General features: G+C 54.4%; 1 protein-coding gene across 5 annotated transcripts in view; it reads right to left on the bottom strand.

Moving 5' to 3' along the window:
- Positions 1–217: 217 nt before the first annotated feature.
- CTIF (cap binding complex dependent translation initiation factor) overlaps positions 218–18,470 on the bottom strand; it is a 262,257-nt gene continuing 244,004 nt past the window's right edge. For all 5 annotated transcript variants that reach the window (XM_033087333.1, XM_033087338.1, XM_033087335.1 and 2 more), the window contains exons 11-12: positions 3,346–3,399; positions 218–1,572 (exon numbers count right to left, since the gene is read on the bottom strand). In XM_033087333.1, coding sequence (XP_032943224.1) covers positions 1,357–1,572; positions 3,346–3,399 — 270 coding nt within the window. In that variant the 3' untranslated portion in view covers positions 218–1,356. The remainder of the gene's footprint in view (positions 1,573–3,345; positions 3,400–18,470) is intronic.

The following is an 18,470-nucleotide window of genomic DNA, read 5'->3' as shown; positions in this document are numbered from 1 at the left end:
GCCCGGCAGCCCTGCCTAGTCACCTGACTGTCCTGCCCATGACTCAGTGACTGCTCCCATTCCCAGCAGCCCTGGGGCTGCAATGCCCCAGCCTGCGGGAGCACAGGGTCCTCGCTGTGGCAGGGCTGGGTGCCTGGGGCCTGTGTGGGACGAGGCGAGGGCCGTGACACAGCCCATCTGGCTCAACTCCAAGTCCTGGGGAGCCAGGCAGCCCACTCAGAGCTTGGGAGGAGACCTGTGTGTGGAGCAGGGAAATATCCCCTAGGTTTTGGTTATAGTTTGCCAGCCTGTTCTGTGCCTGGTTCATCAGAAGGCCTCAGGTCAGGACCCAGCAGTGACGGTATCTGCCCTTTGAGAGAACGCAATTCGAATAAGAGACGAGAGGTGCCAGAAGCCAGGGGCTAAGGAGCATGGGTTCCAGCCAGGACCCCTGCAGGGCAGAAGTTTCCAATTACCCTAATTGGCTACTGGCAAGCTGTCTGTGGCTAGAATCCTTCCAGAGGGGGCTGGGTTTGATCTCCCACTAATCAGGGGGTCCTCGGAGCTGTCTGTGTGATCACATCGCTGGCTCTTTTCACTGAGAAAGGAGACTTCAAAGCAGCTGACTTTCGAAAAATAAAACACAATAAAACAAAAGAGTGCAAGTAGACCTGCAAACTCCAGCTCCCCTGCCTGCTCCCAGGCTCGGGGGCCTGAGGATTGGGGGTCCGGGAGGAGGACTGGAAGTTGTCGGGGGGAGCGTGAAGGTTTGAGGAGAATGAAGGCCTCTGTCGCCCGGCTCGACCATGCAGACAAAGGCCGTCAATTCCGGGAGGCTGGTGGGGATGGTGCCTGCTTTGTCCTCCCGGACATCTGCTACATGTCGCCTGCTGCCAGTTGGCGACGGTGGCTGACAGCATGCGGGAACAATGCAAGCCCGTCTCCGACCCACATTTTCAGCCTTCTGAGGTCCTTTCTGACCCAAGCGGTACCCTGGCGTGCCTGGCTGCCCAGCCTCGGTGGAGGAGTCACAGAGATGAAACCCCTTGCACAAAGCCCTGCGGGGGACGCATTTGAAGAGAGGGGGCAGGAGTGTAGAGTGAGGAGGGGTGAGGGCCAGGCCACCATGAAAAAGAAACATGCTCCCCTCACTGGTGAAGCTGCCGCATGCTGGGGCGGGGGGGAGGCTCGGCGAGGGGCGCGCTCCTAGGGATTCGATCCCTTCCCCGCCTGGCTCCAGACTGGCCGCCGGCTCTGCCTGCCTTCCTCCCCGTTTCTTTCTCCCGCCAGGGCCACCCCTGTCCTCCCGCCTGTCCATCTGGCCCTGTGCACCAGGGCCCCAGCTGCCCTCGGGCTGCCTGCCAGGCCCCCTGGCTGTCAGGCTGTCAGTTTCTGGATGGTTCTGTTGTAGTACTGTGTGATGGGGGGCGTCAGAGGGTTCCAGCTGTTGGCATGGAGCTCGATGACCTCCAGGAGCAGTGACCGGGTCAGCATGGACTCCGAGGGGCACAGCATCTTGTCTCGGGCGCTGGCCAGGAGCTCGGTCATCATCTCAGGCAGCTGCTCCTCCAGCAGCCGGCCTGTGCTCTGCAGCTGCAGGCAGAGAGAAGTGGGGTCAGGAGAGGACGTGGGCCCCACAGTGGTCCCCTGACCCACCGTGGCTGGGTGGGCTGGGGCAGGGACAGGAAATAGCTGGATTATCTCACGAAGGTGCAGGCCCAGGCCTCTGTGCCATAGGGAGGAGGATAGGGAAGGGGAGAGTGTGTGGATAGCCAACTGTGAGAGCCCACGTTTACACCCAATGTGCCAGCAGGAATGAGAGGGAGCAGAATATCGCCGGCTGCCCAGGGCTGCAAAAAGCCCTTACCAAGAACACACTGCTGCTTCCTTTCACCCAAGAGCTTCCCTTCCTACAGGAAGCCTTCCCTGATTATCGCCCACATCCTCAACGCTGTGTGACCTGCTCCCTTCAAAGGTGATCAGGCGGCACTGCGTTAATTTTCACTTGCTAGGATGTCTCTCTGGAAATGAGCTTAGTCATTATTCCCTGCGTGTGTCCGTGTAGGACTCGAGAGCAGGATGAGGTCTCCTATTTCTCTCTTTCCTTCTCTCCTGCCCCCAATCCCACCTCCCCACCACAGCCCTGACCTCTGCCCACACTTGGGACAGGAAGGGGAGAGAAATATGAACTGGGGCACAAGGCCATCCAGAAGGCCTGCCCTCAAGAGAGGCCCCCAGTAATCTAGAAGAGTCCCCACGGGGAAGAAGGAGCCCCAATTTTCTGGATCTGTGCCCCCTCTGCCAGCCTCCCCTGCAGGTCCTCTCCATATAATCTCCATGCCCAGCTCTGCCCTACCTCCAGCCTTATCCCACCTAGTTTTCAAGGCTCTACCTTCTTCACAAAACCTTGAAGGGCTCACCTTGACCTCGCTTCCCTGACTCCTCAGCCATCCGTGCTCTGTACCCTCATGTATTCTCCACACTGCCCATCCACTTGTGTGTGTGTATCTGTGTGCCTGTGATCTAGTCCCAGTGAGACCAGAGTTCTCTGAGGGCAGGGACCATGCTTTCTCCCTCTCCCCTCTCTCCCCCACCCCAAACGCCATGGAGGGTACCCAGCTGGAGCCCAACAGATGAATGGAGGGAGGGTCCCATACACCTAAGGCTGCATCCGGGCTCCAGCACTTCTGGCCCCTGCGGTTCTTGGGAGTGGCCCTGGCAGCCGGGCAGGAGCCACGTGAGAGGTGTGCTCACGTAGCCTGACGTGTCCTGGGTGTTCATGCTGGAAGCCGCTCCCCTCACTGCACTCCACTTTGAATGACTCTGGGCTGTTTGCCAAGGGCAAAGGTTTGCCCCCGTGACTAGGCCAGAGCCAAGTATCTGAAGAAAGATCTCAGAGGAAGAGTTTCAATGACCAGTAGCCACACCTTGGGAACAGGAGTGGCACCTCCCAAGGGGGCTGCTTTGAAGTGGTCAGTGTCAACACGGGAGATTCAAGCCTCAGACACCCTCCCCCAACCCCACAGCACCAAAGCCCAGGGGGTCACCTGGAATGTCTTAGTCATTTGTGTGGTGTGCCTGGTGGAAGGAGAAGGTGGTCTTGGGGACAGAGGGAAAGAGGACAATGCCAGCAGAAGCCTTCCAGGTGTTTTCTTCTCTAGAGCCAGCAGTTCTCTCTCCCTCTAGCCAGAGGTGGGCTGGTCTTTTACTCTGGTTTTGGACTGACAATTCTAAATGCACAAGTGCATGTCCACTCCGGAAGCCCTCCTGACACACCCTTGCCCTGGCCTTGTGGACCCCCACAGGTGTGAGGCATGAGGGACACACCAGGTCAGAGGTCAGAGAAGTCTGCGCCACCCTGCTTACCTCCATTGAGCAGCACAGGACGGCATCTTCCTTTACGTCCTGAGATTGCAAGAGCTGTGGAAAAGAGGGGAGAGAGAACACCTCTTAGGGTGCCAGCTCCCAGCCCCCCGGCAGCTGGGCACCCCGCCCCCCACAGCCCTGATGCAGCCTGGGACAAGCCTCTCCAAGGGTCAGAGGGCAGCAGGAACTCTGCACCAGGAAGCACTGGTTTCTCTGACAGGAGCTGAACGCTGGAGAGCCACTGTAGTCTGAGAGCCTGGGCGCTCCGGCCAGGTCAGAAGGCTGCAATGACAGGCCGTGGCAGAGCGCGGCTGCCGGTGGGTTTGAAGGCGGCGGCAAGTACGCTGGGATCATCAGCTGTTAACAACCGATCCGCAGAAATCCTCCTCATAAATGACATGAGCTGAAACACTTCCTGATGGGTGAGGGGAGGCTCAGCCTGGTCTCAGGGGCTCCTGGGCCCTGGCTATATAGGAGGACTCCCAGAAATCAAAGCGCTCTTCTGCAAAACCAAGGCTCCACTGACTTCCCCAGAGGCTGGACTCGCTTCCTGACCAAGCCCATGCATGGCCACGCCCCTGCCCCATTCTCGCTTTTTAATTTAAGATATACTTCATATAACATCAAATTCGCCATTTTAAAGCACACAAGTCAGTGACTTTTAATACAGTCACAAGGTTGTGCAACCATCACCACTATCTAACTCCAGAATATCTTCATCGCCCCCAAAAGAAGCCCACTCCTATTAGCGGCTAGTTTCCTTTCCCCCGTCCCCTGGCAACCGTTAATCTCCTGTCTCTAAGGATTTGCCTATTGGGATACAATACGTGGTCCTTTGTGCCTGGCTTCTTCTACTTAACACAATGTTTTTAAAGGTCATCCAAGTGGTGGCAGGAATCAGTTCTTCATTGCTTTTCACGGTTGAATAGTATTTCATTGTACGTTTACGCCACAGTTTGTTTATCCATTCATCAGTCGGTCGGCATGTGGGCTGTTTGCACTTTTGGGCAGTTAGGAACAACGCTGCCATGAACATCCGTGGGCAAGTTTTTGCGTGGACATGTGTTTTGAATTCTCTTGGGTACATACCTAGGGGTGGAATGGCTGGGTCACGCGGCAACTCCATGTTTAGCTCTTTTGAGGACCTCACAGACTGTTTTCTCCCATGGCTGCACCGTTGTCCATTCGCTCCAGCAATGTCTGAGCATTCTGAGTTTTTCCATGTCCTTGCCAACAATTTGTTATTTTCCGCCGTGTTTTTTAAATTCATTTTTTTCTTGAACCCCCCCAGTAGGAAGTGTCCCCAGGCACGGCTAGAGAAGCTCTACCGTCCTGTTCTCCTCAAACCCCACCAACCACTTCTTGCACTGTTCCCTTTGCTGGCCAGGGCTGCTTCTCCCAACCCCTACACCCGTCTCCGTTCCATCTCTACCCACTCCCCCGCACCAGGAATCATCACATCCATCAGGTGACCCCCTCTCTGGAACATCTGCTCCATATGACTCTTCTAGCTGCAGGATCCCTTCATCTCAGCCCTTCTCTCTTTTCCATCCTTCAAAGACCAGGCCACTTCCCAGCTTTCCTTGGAGACTTCTGGATTGCCCCAGCCCACGGTGCCCTCTCTTGCTTCCCTCTCCCCGAGTACCCTGTCCCTCCCACTCACTCGGCATTCTACACAAGGAAAAAGACGTTTTCCACTCTGAACTGCTGGCTTCCTGAAGGCAGGGACAGTGCCACATTCATCTTTGTTGCCCCGTAACACCTTGTGTAGCTCCTGCCAACAGCAGGGATTCACTAAATGTTGGTTGATATGATTTATGTGGCTTTTTGTTTGTTTGTTTGTTTGCTTTAAAGGAAAGGTAGAGGGTGAGGAGAACACAAGAGGAGGGATTTTTAGGGTGAGCATCCTTGTCTACTGACTGACAATGGGGGTGTGGGGACAGAGTCCCAGAGAGCAGTTTCCAGGCTCTCGGCCTCACGTGGAAAGGTGCTGGCTCGGGTACTAGATGGCCATCAGCTGTGACTACATGGCCATCCGCTGTAAACAGTGAGCCAGTTAGCTGCTGATATAACTGCCGTAGCTGAGTTTGCAAGCGCCGATTGCAGTTAGCAAGGGGTTGGTTGGCAGAGAAGCGGACGGTGGGTTGCGGATCGTGTGGCTCCTGCTTCCTGTGTCTCCAACCCAGCTGCCAGCGAGACTATAGTGGTGTGACTCCCCTATCTATGGCTCCGTGGGTGTTCCTTTTTAGCCTCACAATGTCCTGCGTTCTTGTGTGGGGAGCGGGAGCTAAGACCCCGCATGACACCCCACATGACAGGGAGTCAAGGTTTTTGATGCTGGCAGATGTGTCCAAACAGAGGTGAAACCACACACAACCCAGGGGGACTGTTCCTACCGCTGGCCTGAAATGCAAATTCCGCACACCCACCCACCCACCCAGCCTAGGGGCCCTCCCAGCAGGAGCCACAAGCATTTGCTTCAGAAGGGCTCGAGGGGACACTGCTCTGGCGAGTGTGCAGACCGTCAAAGCTGCAGTCCGGGGGACAGGTCAGAGCCAGCCGCACTGACCAGAGACGGGGTCTCAGGGACCGGACCTCCTTCCTCTTTGTATCTCGGTCAGAACTTGGTGGAGACCTGGGCTCAGCAGATATGAAGAAAAGAAACCATTTTGGGACAAATGAGCAGAGATAGGCTTTGAATTGCTCGAATGATGAGCAGGTGGAGAGCGAGAGATAATCCAGGGGCGGGGACAGCTTGAGCAAGGCAAAGTGAAGGCGCTGACGGCCGCTGGCGTGCGTGCTCTACCCACGGACACATTTTTGACTCCAGGCCTTTGTGCTTTGGTCACCTGGGGAGTCTCGGCCAGCACATATCCAGACACCTTCCTCCTGCACTTTATTCAGGGCTCTGCCCAATGTCACCACATCAGCCAGGGCTTCCCTGACCAGCCTTTGTATATGTTCACCTCCTGCCTTACTTCTCTCTAGCACATCTCACCCTGACATTAACTACTTGTCTGTCGTCTGTCTCCCTGCAGGTTCCAAGAGGGCAGGGCCTCGGTTTTGTCCACTGCTCTTCCCAGCACCAGACACACGAGGCACTTGGACATTATTTGTTAACAACATGCTGTAGGAGGCAGACTGAACAGTCTGCAAGCGAGAAAGGCTAACTCTGAGAGGCAGCTCATTTGCAGGTCACCTTGGTGCTCACACTTGAAAAGCCGAGAGAGAGGGGGACGTGGAACCTGCACTCCACACACCCCTCTGGCCGGAGTAGACAGGGCACGAAACTATAATCAGTGAGTCGGCAAGCATACAGTGCTGGTGGAAACAGAAGTTGGTATACTCCTCTACAGGGCAATTTGGTGATAACTATCATCCCTGCAAGTGTACAAACCTCTGACCCAGTGATACTACCTCTAGGAATTTATCCTTCCCACGTACCTACACGTATGCGCTACGACATGGATACAAGGTTTTCGCTGCACTGTTGTTAGGGCAAAAAGGACTGAAGATAACGTGAACGTGCACTGACAAGGGGCTGTTGAAAACTAAGTCACCCTGTTGAATACTCTGCAGCACAAAGCTGTTCCTGCCCGTCTACTCAGGAGTCTTGTTTCTGGAGTTTTCTTGTCTCCCAGGGTTGCAGACGCTCAAGGAGAGCCAAGGGAGGCTTCCGTCAGCCAGTGCCCGGGAGTGGGAGGGAGGGGTGGGCTCTAGGGGACACACAGGGAAGGGGCTCCCCCCTATAGAAGATCTAGGAGGCCAGAGAGAAGACCAGGAAGTGCGATCTGGAAAATGTTGGGGGGAGGGGACTGACTTTCCAGCAGGCCTACCTGATTCCCGTATCCAACCCAGTCTGCTCTGGGAGGGGCGGGGTCACAGACTGGTGGGGGGTCCTGTGATGGCCTGGGATGCGGACCGGATTGGGGGCTGGGGGAAAGGTGGGCCTAGCCCCTTTTTCTCTGCAGGGAAAATAGGGACTGACATGAGAACTGTGTGTTTGCTAGAACTTCTTTCTGATAGTAACTTTGTTCCCTCATAGGTTTTCGTAGTGCTTTTCGTGGGGAAAAAGATCTTTAAAATAGGAATTGCTGGTAGCAACCACAAGAAGGGGGAAAATGGGGTAGCTGATGAGAAGGGAACTCCTGGAGAGGGAGGGGTGGTGGCAGCTGGGTGGGAAGAGGGAAGCAGGCAGAGCCGGGAACTTGTCGGAAGGAAGGGCTCAGTTCCAGGCACGTAGCATGTTGGCTGGCATATTGTAGGTGCTCAATAAATGTTTGTCATGGTGACTTGAGATGAAGCTGGGGTCATGTTCTGTCCTGAGAGGAGTGAGGTAACATTACGGGAACGACTGTGAAGAGCCAGGGCCTGACAAGTCCTAGATGCTCTGAAATGCCTCTATGTTCTTGTCAGCTGAGCCCTTTGCCCTGACGCGCGCGTGTTTCCTTCTTCTCATTTCTTCTACCGCAAGGCCTGCCTCCCTCTGTCTGCTCCCCGTGACGGTTCAGAACTGCAGAGTGGGTCCATACTTCCCAGTCCGTCTTTTCTTGCCCTCATCTTTGTGACTGGCCTGCGTCCTGATCATGTCCCTTCCTCTCCTCTGCATGCCCGAGCTCTCCCCGGGCCACGCCCATGCCACTGCTCTGCTCCCGGCCTGGTGGGTCCCTGGGTTCCTGGTTTTCAGGGCAGGGAACAGACTCAGGGTGGGGGTGGGGGGTGGGGACTCTCAACCCCAGAGCCTCTCCTCCGACATTATCTTCTACTTGTTTGTTTGGGAAAGTCTGTGTGAAGCCAAAAATCACATAGTGCAAATCGCCTGCTGGGTTTTCTCAAGGAAGTCGAGGGGACGGGGGTTTTTTCATTGAACTTGTCCTTCACAGATGCTGGGGTGCAGAGCTCATGGAAGGACTCGTGGCTGCAGACCACATCTCGTTCTTCCCTAGATGCTGACTTGGCCTCTCCTTGCCAGCTTTTGAGGGCTGACCCTCAGCCTTAGAGCTGAAGGGGTCGTGGAGAGTATCCCCCTTATTCCCCCGCTGAGGGGACTTTCCCCACCTGTCCCAGCCAGGAAGTGGCACCCTGCTGCTCCTTGTGGCCTAACTAGAGGCTGGCCTGCCTCACACCCGCCCCAACCCCCCACGCTCACATGCGAAGCCCTTGACACAACTCTCTAGGAACTCTCTCCTGGGACCCCTTTCAGTGGCCTCTGAGGGACTCCCCTGCCTCTGGGGGGATCAGTGGCTCCCCAGGAATCCGTCCTTGACTTGTCTGTTGGGGGCCGTGTCCCAAGTGCAGGATCTTTCCACTTTTCCCCACCTTGGCCCAAACTTCCCTGTTCTGTGTCTTCAGGGCTCTGCCTTTTCCTAAGGGGCAGCTAGTGTTTGGATCAACAGATCCCTGCTGATAGGTTGAGGGGCCAGTGAGCGCTCTTGTTTATGGAGGTTCTATTTGGAATCTTCTGCAGATAATGCTTTAAACTCCAAGACAGTCTCAAAAGTAGTGGCCACTCAAACAGACACTTGTCCCTCAACAGCAGTAGGCACAACAGGCAAGAGGTGGAAGCAACTCAGATGTCCACGGGGGAGGAATGGAAAAACTAAATGTGGTTGACAGGTACAATGGAATGTTATTCAGCCCTAAAAAGGAAGGCAGCGCTGACACAGGTTACAACATGGATGATCCTTGAGGACATGACGCTGTCACTAAAGGACAAACACTGTGCGATTCCTCTTACACGATGTACCTGGAATAGTCAAATTCACGGGGACAGAAACTAGAACAGGGGTTGCCAGGGGCCGGGGCAGGAGGAATGGGAGTTGGGGTTTAGTAGGTACAGAGTTTCAGTCTGGGAAGATGGAGAAGGTCTGGAGATGGAGGGTGGTAAAGGTTGCACAACACACGGAATGGACTTCATGCCACTGAACTTGTACACGCCACACGGCTACAACCATCAATTTGATGTCATGGTATAAGGTTGGTGCAAAAGTAATTGTGGTTTTTGCAATTATTTTTAACCTTGTCAACTGCAATTACTTTTGCACCAACGTAATGGGTTTTACCACAATACAAAAACTGGTTAAAAAATCGCGGCGGCGGCAGGAGCAGACACTCTTTGGGTGGGCAGGGCTGTTCTCTGCCTGGGCAGGGCTGTCCCCCTCCCCTGTTATCACTCTTTGGAAGAAAGGCGGGGCTGCCTGCCCTGGAGGTTGAAGGCCCTGAGGTAGGGAGGGGAGCAGCCCCACCCATCAAAGTCTCTGGCATGGAAAGGGGTGTGGGCGGGCTGGGGCAGGCCAGCCATCCTCGCCCTCGCACAGCGAAATGTGTTTCTTGGACGAGAATCCAAGGCAATTGTGCGAGCCCACACAATGTTTGTTCGGAAGCGAATGCATTCCTGTCCTATTGTCTCTGCCTGAGACTTGTTGTGGGCACACCCATCACATCCTCCTCGGGGAGAGGCCAAGGTGCTCAGAGTCAGGCTGTGGGAGGCCCGAGAGCAACTAGGGGTAAAGGCAGCCTGGTGGGAGCTTCCGGGCGTCCCCAGGGGAAGGCCCACCGGGCATGGGTATGCTGCCCAAGGTGTGCCCAGGATGGAGCCAGGCTGGTTGCCTGGGATGCCATCCGGTGGGGAAGGAAAGAGGGTGCTGGTGGAAGGACCTGTGGGGCTGCCTTACGTGTGGGGGGGAGGCGGGGGGGTGGGTGAGAAAGGGGAGCGAGCACTGGCGATCACAACTTCATGTCTTATCAGCAAGGAGTGAGTGCCAATTTGAGGCAGGCTGTCCAGCCCGTCTTCACCACTTCAGCTCACCAACTGCATGGGTTCAACCTTATAGAACTAACCCAAGCAGCCTCATGTAGCCACAGTAAAAGCTCAGCTCAGACCCTGCCTGCAGGAGCTGCCCTCCTTTGGGGGTAGCCGAGGGTGCGCTGGGAGCAGCAATAAGGGAGCAAAAGCGAGATTTCGGAGTGCATGTGACTGGCTGGTTTGCTGAGGAACAATCCAGAGCTCTGATTGGCTGGCTGGGTCTACGGAATGGCCAGGGCTGTGGCAGGACCAGCTGCAAGTGTGGAAGAGGAGAGAGTGGGAGGTGGAGGTCCGCGCTGGCTGGGGAAGCGTCAGCGATGGGCACAAGTAGTAGAGAGAAAGGAGAGGGGGCAGGAATGGGGCGGAGGCAGAAGAGACAGCCCCAATGCGCGCGCGTGGGGTCTGGCATGGTGGCTGGGTGGGAAGCTGCACTCGGCCACCTGCGTCTCGGGAGTGTCCCCAGGCAGGAGTCTGGGCCCCTCCACCCTGCACCACTGCTGGACCTCGACTGGCATCTACAGCTAAGTCTAGAGGGCAGTACAGGAACCACTGCTCATGCTACCGACCTTGAATCATCAAGAACAGGGTCAGAAGTGTCTGGGTCTCTTCAGGGAAGCAGGGAAGGAGATGATCCGAAAAAAGCTGTCATCAAAAATGAGCAGCAGGCGCGGAGGCAGAAGACCTACTACTCACTAAGAGGAACCCAACATATGTCACTTAATCACTCTGCACCTCGGTGTCCTCACTTGAGAATGGGGGTAATACCTGTCTAGAATTGTTTTGAGAGTCAGTAGAGATAAAGTGAAAGAGGTTTTAAACGTGCAAAGCTTGATTCAAACGCAAGGTATGATTATCATTATTACATGTGTAGCTTTATAAACATGTATCTTCCCTGAAGATCTTGACACACTCTGTGTGCACCATCTCATTTACCCTCGGGACACTCTTGTGGAGACAGGGAGAGGCCACAGGCAGAGAAACCGAGGCTCTGGAGTTAAGTGGCTTGAATGAGCCAGACAGACAGCAAGTCTGAGGAGAGCTAGAGGGTGCACAGAAGTCCTGGGTCAGCATCCTCTTAGGTGGAGAACGGTTTTAATTTCTCTCACCTTAGCTCATTTTTATTTTGCCTGTTGGAGTTCATAATTCTTCATTCTGTTGTCTGGTGAGAATAATCAACTTGGACTTTCACAAAACTGAGTTGACTTTACTTATTCTGTCTCTGCATTGGCCACCATCTATCCGTCCAGCCATTTACCCACCAACCCATCCATATACCTGCCTACTCAACCACCAAGGTATTAATCCATCTTTTCACCCACCTATGCACCCATCCATCCACCAGTGCATCCATCCATCCATCCATCCATCCATCCATCCATCCATCCATCCTTCCGTCCATTCTTTCAACATTTATGAAACACCTATGTGTGCTAAATACTGTGTAAGCACACGGATAACAAGAAAACAGGACTTGTAACTTATAGTCTAGTAGGGGGAAATCAAAAGACTATGCTAGGTGTATGGGGTTGGAACACAGGATGGAACGGTGGTGGTGAACACGCCAGGCATATGGCAGAAGCAGCAGCATATGGCATATGCACAAAAGCTAAAAATGTGAACTAGCGGAGTGCACTGGTGAATAACAAGTATTTCAAGATGCTAAAATGTATGGTGCTGGGGGGAGAGAGAGAACATGATGGTAAAAAAGGCAAGGGCCACATCCTGAAGGGTGCTAGATGCCATGCTACTGCATTTGGATTTTATCCTAAGGGACTAGAGAGCCACTGAAAGATTTTAAACTGGAGAGTAAGGAATATATTTGCACTTTAGGAAGATCCTTTCTTGCGCAGCCTGGAGAATAGAATGGAGCTGGTAGGGTGATGGTGGGACTGGAGGCAAGGAGACCCGTGGGGAGGCTGCTGGGAGAAATTACGATTGTTTGAATCAAGGCAGGCACACGGGGAGAAGATGTGTTTGGGCGGCAGCAGGGAAGGTGAAGAAAAGGACAATCTCAAAGATGGAGAACCCCCAGGTTTGGGGCTTGGTCAACTGGACGAATGGTGGTGCCACCAATGGTACCAGGAAGGCAGGAGGAGTTGGTTTGCGGAGAATGTGAATGAATTCAGTGGTAGAAAGGTTGAGTCTGTGGTCCTCGGGGATATCAGGGAAGATGAGCAGTGGGAGACCTCAGTGCCCAGGTCTCAGTCACGGCCAGAGGTGTCAGTGAGATGTCCTGGGAGTAGGCACAGAGGACACGGGCAGAGGGTAAGGGCTCCAAACCTGAAAAACGAGCAACATCTAAAGGCTGGTAGAGGAGGGGAAAGCCCAGAGGAGGAAGAGGATGGTCAGAGAGCTAAGAGGAATAGGAGGAAGTGATGTCAGAGAGGCCGAGAAAGTTCTAAGTTCAAGGTCAACAGTGTCAAACTCTCAGAGAGGTCAAGTAAGATGAACAATGGCCAGGGCTCCCTGGATTTCGTGATTAGGAGAGCACGGGTGACCTCTGTCGTGGTGACTCCATGCAGGGGGAGGGGCAGGTAGAGGGGGAGTGTGGGGGGAGCGAGGGGAGGGAGGGGGAGTTAGGAAGTGGAGACCCAAAGACTACTCCTCTCCTTTCCTTTTCTGTGGGAGTTTCTGTTCTTTCCTCTCTGTCTGTCTGTCTCTCCTTTTCTCCTTCCTCTCTTTTTCTTTCTTTCTTTTTTTGAATCTGCCTGTGGAAGAGAAGAAGGGTAAGATGCTAGGAGAAAGACGGGCAAAGGGTCAAGGGGAATGGATGTTAAAATGAGAGCCTTGATGGGGGCGCCGGATGGCTCAGTTGGAGAGTAGGAATATAGCTGCACTTTAGGAAGATCCTTTCTTGCACAGCCTGCAGAATAGCACGGGCTCTCCATAACGAGGTTACTGGTTCAATTCCCGCATGGGATGGTGGGCTGCGCCCCCTGCAACTAAGACTGAAAACGGCGACTGGACTTGGAGCTGAGCTGCGCCCTCCACAACTAGATTGAAGGACAATGACTTGGAGATGATGGGCCCTGGAAAAACACACTGTTCCCCAATAAAATTAAAAAAAAAAAATGAGACGGGGGGATCATCAGAGAGCAGAGATTTAAGTACGTAGATTGCCTTAAATAAGAAAAGGAATGTCACCGTTCTGAAATGGACAGCAGGGGCTAGCGTGCCTGTCAACATAGGTATACGTGGAAATGCTCACGCTGCCCAGCCTGTCAACGCAACTATGAGATTAGAGTTGTTTTACGTGCGCTACTTATTATCATTACTCTGTGCCTGCCTGCATTTCAGACATCCCAGGAGACGGGAATGTGCCCCAAGTGTCACTTTTCCACTAGCCTAATAAGGAGTCCTAGTCCGGCGGCTATGGTCAGATGTCAAGGAAATTCATGGTTCTGACCTGGACTTCAGTCCAAGCTTGTGCCCTGTGGCCTGGCTGCCAGCCGCCCGGGCAGGCACCCTAAGTGCGGCCCGGCGCCCCGGAGGCAATAATTAGCCTCCTTCCTGCCGAGCTTGCAAACCGCCCTGTACAAAGTGGCCACAGTAAATGTCACATGGGGAAATGCTTCAGCCCACAGCTGGCCCCAGGGGGTGGAAACGTAATCTGGGGCTCAGAGAAGACACTGAATCCTGCAGATACGGGAGCCAGAGGATGGGACCACAGCTCCAGGGGCTCCTCCTGGGGGCTAAGCCCTGGCCAGTGGCCTGGACAGCAGGCAAGTTCTGTTCATCGAGTCCCTGCAGCCCCGAGTTCCCAGGACCCTGGATCGGGGTTTGAAACCCCAGGCACATTGGCCGTGACTACTGTCACACCTCCCAGCTTCTCCTTTAGTGCTTCCCTTTCCTTCTAGAAGCCTGCCTGTCCTCACTGCCCTTAGGTTCACGGATCTCTCAACGGCGAACAGAAAATGCCTGAGGCAGCCCTGAGGTTTTACCTTTCAAGAGGGGGTCTGCTGAGGGCTGACCAAGACCTTCAGGGCTGTCCATCAGCACCTAGCTTACAGTTTTTGAGTGCTTGCTCTAGAGGTGAAGCTCTGAGCTGTGTGGACATTTTAAGATCCATGTTACCCTCCACCGGTTTATCTGACTTAGATACCATTGTAACGTCTTCATTTTATAGCTGCAGAAACTGAGGCACAGAGATGGAAATGACTTCCCCAAGAGCACACAAGTAATGGGAAACCGGCATTTGAACCCAGGTTTCATCTGCCTCTACAGTCAAATGATATAAGCACTACCCCGTGAGTAAGTCCTACATAAATAAGGCCGATGGGGAGAGGACAGCAAAAGGTGGGTGACCACACACCTTGGTTTGCCTGGGATGGTGCTGGTGGTCACCTGTTAACCCAAAGTAATTAGTGATAGCGTCCCTTTCGCTCTCGAAAGTGCCCTGATTTGGTACATTATATAGTCACCTAGACAAGGGAAGGGACAGGGAGGGGTTGGGCGGGTCCTACCCCCAGATTACCATCTGACCAGTCAGGAGGCCTCCAGCCTAGTCCACTTCCTCTTCTTGTGCTTCAGGGTCCCAATTATAACGTGAGTTAATGTTCCTGCCTATCTCGGAGGGTGTAGCAGGCGGGCTGGGAGAAGGGTTCTAAAGGTGACAAAGCAGCCCTGCTCCTAGTGAGAGGTGGTTATCACTGCAGGACATCGTGAGACCTGCGCAGGCCCTTGCCTGAGCCTGCCAGGGCTCACTGCTGCCCAGGGACTAGAGCCAGGAATAAGATGGACTTATGGTACTGGGCATACCACCCAGTGCTCTCTGCTGGAGCGCCAGGGCCCTGGGGAGAGCAGTCAGAATAATGGCAGATGAAAGAGCAGTTATTTTCCAAGTTTCCCCTGGGGAGCTGAGCCTGCAGTCCCCAGCCCGGAGGTACTGGGTGTCCCGTGGCACCTGGGACCAACACTGATCACCCTACTCACAGTACCCCGTGGGTGCCCCTGTGAAGGAATGACTGCATTTTATGTCTGACTCAGTACAAAATGGCTCCCTGAGATAGGGGACGGGTTTGGGCTGGCTGGGGGCCAGACCTGGGGCTCAGACAGTGGGCAGATGCCCCTCATTGGGCAGTTTCTGAATTCACGGGTCACTGGGCTGGGACCTGGCTGGCACAAGGAGAGGGCAGGGCAGGGGGCCCCAGACTGCCATCTGCTCTTAGTTGTGCCTCTCCCCACCCTAGGCCCCTAGCCCCATCCCCCGGCCTCCCCACGTCCACCCACCTGAGTCCTGGACTTGACCTTGTGGGCTGTGGGGGGAGGGTGTGATAAGCGTCTTGGTGGAGGGAACTAGCTGCCTGCAGAGGCATTTTCCGCTCTCTAAAGTAAACAATCAAACAGGAAATTAATCTAGAAACCCACATCAACGGAAGGTTCAGGTTGTGATTTTCACAGCCTGAGAGCCAGGAAATTCAAAGTTATAGTTCCCATAGCAACTCGCCTGTAGAACCAGGCACTGCTGGGCTTGAACAAGACCTTGAGCGGTCACCTAGGCCAGTCCCCTGCCTCCAGGGAGCACAACCCAACAGCAAGCCTGCGTGTCTGGGGGAGACTGCTCTTCTGAGGTGGAACATTAAGCCTGGGACAGAGTTAGAAGTTGCCGGGCGAGGGTTCTGCTTTCAGTTCTCACAGCAATGAGCCCCGGAAACTGGGCCATCAGTTGACATCTCAGGGCTTCAGTTTTCTATATTTCCGTATTCCAACGATTATTCCCTATGAAATAGGAACACTACTGAGGCCTGCAAGATGCTCAAGTGAGAAGCTGAATAATGCCTGCTTATTCTTATTCACGTCTCTCATCCCTTGTTCTACTCAGTCCCATAACGGCCCCCATCTCTATCCCAATCACCCTTGAACTTACTGATTGTCTGTTGTTCCCCCCCCTCCACCCCCGGTTGTTTTTCCTTCAAGAAAGATCTCAATTGATTGACAGGTCCAAGAGCTTTCAGAGCAGCCACCATTGTGCTCCATTTTTTTGGACGCTCTTCTTCTCAACCTGCCTCCTTCTGAACCAAATACGCATGTAATATTAGCTCAATGCACATTTCCTGCTCTCTTGACTGATAACCAGGTAGACTGAATGCAGCCAGAGGCAATACCCCCCTATTCAAGTATGTGCGGCTTGTGTGTCTTGGGCGGGGTTCTCATTTGTGTGTGACTAGTGAGGAGTCCCCGCCTGGCAGGAAAGGAGATAAGGGCAGTGGCGCTCAATCCTGAAGGAAACAGTCTGGAATCCTTCCCTGAGGGTCACCCTGTCTTCCCACCCGAGATGGCCACCAACAGCCAGCTGGTCTTATCAGCGTGATTCTGCAGCTCCGGCCTGGGAACCCTTGTGACAACACTAGCTGAGGCAAGAGCAGGCGCTTTGTGGGCACCAGGCCTGTGGCAGAGGATGCCGGCCGGCCGACCCGCCAGCCTGGTCCTGGAGCCAGCGCCGTGAATTGAGCAAAGCAGTGGAAAGAGAGAAGTGGCGCCTGCTGGAAAGCAGACAGAGTGGCTCCTTGATTTCCTAATAGGCCTAGCTGCATGCCAGGGGCCGACGGGCCAGCTCAGAGGGCCCAGCCTCGCTTGCGAAACAGTACTTTCCTCCTTTGGGTAAGCTTTCCCGGGAGGCTGAGCCACTGTCCAGCCACCCAAGTCCCTGGATGAGGCCTCCCCTGCCCCCCACCGCCTTCCTGCCTTCTCCCATGCTTACGTACATCAGAATATGGTGGGCAGCTCAGGGAAAAGGGGACACCTCCTGGGGGTCTAAGATGTTTCCTTTCATGAAGCCAGACACAGAAATTGAATTAGAAAGAAGAAGGGTGTGTGTGGGGGGAGGTCACTGTGGACAGACAGCGGATTTCTCTGCAGTCTCAGAGGGAACCTTCAGGAAGGCAGAACAGAGGGCCACCCACTAGCTTCAGAGGAAGGGCCTCCCTGAGCACAGAGCCTGTGGGCCGCCCACCTGCTCACTGCTTATGTGCGTGGCTGTGCCTTTCCTTGAGCCTGGGAAGAAGCTTGTTAGAAGGTTCTTCATGAGATGCCAAGTTAACCAGGTGTCCTATCACTCTCAGACTTTATAGGGTACGCGAGTGGTGGATGGCACGTGACCAGCTGGAGAAGGGGCTCACTGGCCCTTCCTCTGCGCTGAGCATGGGCTTCCAAAGAAGCTTTTGCTTAAACCACGTCCTTTTCAGCCGGATAATCTTGGCATGCTGTATTTAAGAAGAATAAGTGCCTGCCTAGCCTGGTTACCAGACAGAGGTGCTAGGCTTCTGGGGTGCAGGGGTGGAATTTGAGGCCACGCGCCGCGGAAGCTGGGCTGGATGTCTGTCCCTTGGGTGAGGGAGCTCAGCTGGTTCTGTGGTGACTTTGGGTGGAAAGCGGTAACAAAGGACCAAGTGGACAGGGACAGCTGGGCTTGGGACAATTAAGCAGAGAATAACAGGGCTGTGCTACAGGCATAATTAGCATTTGTACTCAGAGGCGCAGCAGCCACCCAATAGAGGGGCAGACAGGCCTGGGCTGAGAAAAGGGCCTGGGGCTGCGTGGGGAGGGGCAGAAGGGATTTGGTAAGTGCGCTCTGCCAAATCTAAGGCAGAGATAAGAGTAATTGGCACCTGGAAGTTTGTTTGGCTTGGGAGCCTTACCCTTAGCAGAGTGTACATTTTCATAATGGGGCGGCTTTTTCTAAATTGAGGTGATCGTTTTGGATGGGTGAGCATGCAAGTCAATATTCTGTAGTACCCGTGCATTTGGACCACCAGGAGGCAAGGGGAGAAAGGGCTCGGCTTGGCGCTCAGGCGCTCACTGGCCCACTTCCCCCCTGGGGCCCTACATCCCTCTCTCCCCTCTTCACAGACCTCCGGTCCAGCCAAACCCATCGAGCTGTTCCAGCCAAACCCATCGAGCTGTTCGCAGGCTTACGAATGTGCTCTGTCCTCATCTACCTCTGGCTTTTGCTCCTCATCGGTTCTGCTGGGCCCGAGACACCTCGGCTCCATTTACTACATCACTCAAGACGGAGCACAACACCCTCCTCCTCTGAGAAGCCTTCCTTGACTGCCCCCCCCACCCTTCGTGGCTAAAGGCTCTTTACTCACAGTCCTGGGGCAACCACTTTGTTTTGCTGAGTTCTAGATTAAGTGGAGGGTCTACCTAGATTGGTCTTTCCTCACACAGGAACTTGTGCCCAGCTGGCCTTCTCAGAAGACCTGTCGATTGAACTGGAAGAAAAGCATGTGCTGGCCGGGACACAGCCACTCAGAAGGGCCTCTCTGTCCCCTGAAATGCAGCCTCCTTGAGACGTACAGGCCTGGAGCACGGCAGGCCC

This window comes from Rhinolophus ferrumequinum, chromosome 19 (genome assembly GCF_004115265.2).
Source record: "Rhinolophus ferrumequinum isolate MPI-CBG mRhiFer1 chromosome 19, mRhiFer1_v1.p, whole genome shotgun sequence".
Taxonomy (NCBI): domain Eukaryota; kingdom Metazoa; phylum Chordata; class Mammalia; order Chiroptera; family Rhinolophidae; genus Rhinolophus; species Rhinolophus ferrumequinum.
Note: the sequence above shows the minus strand (reverse complement) of the source record. Positions and strands in the feature narration are given on the sequence as shown.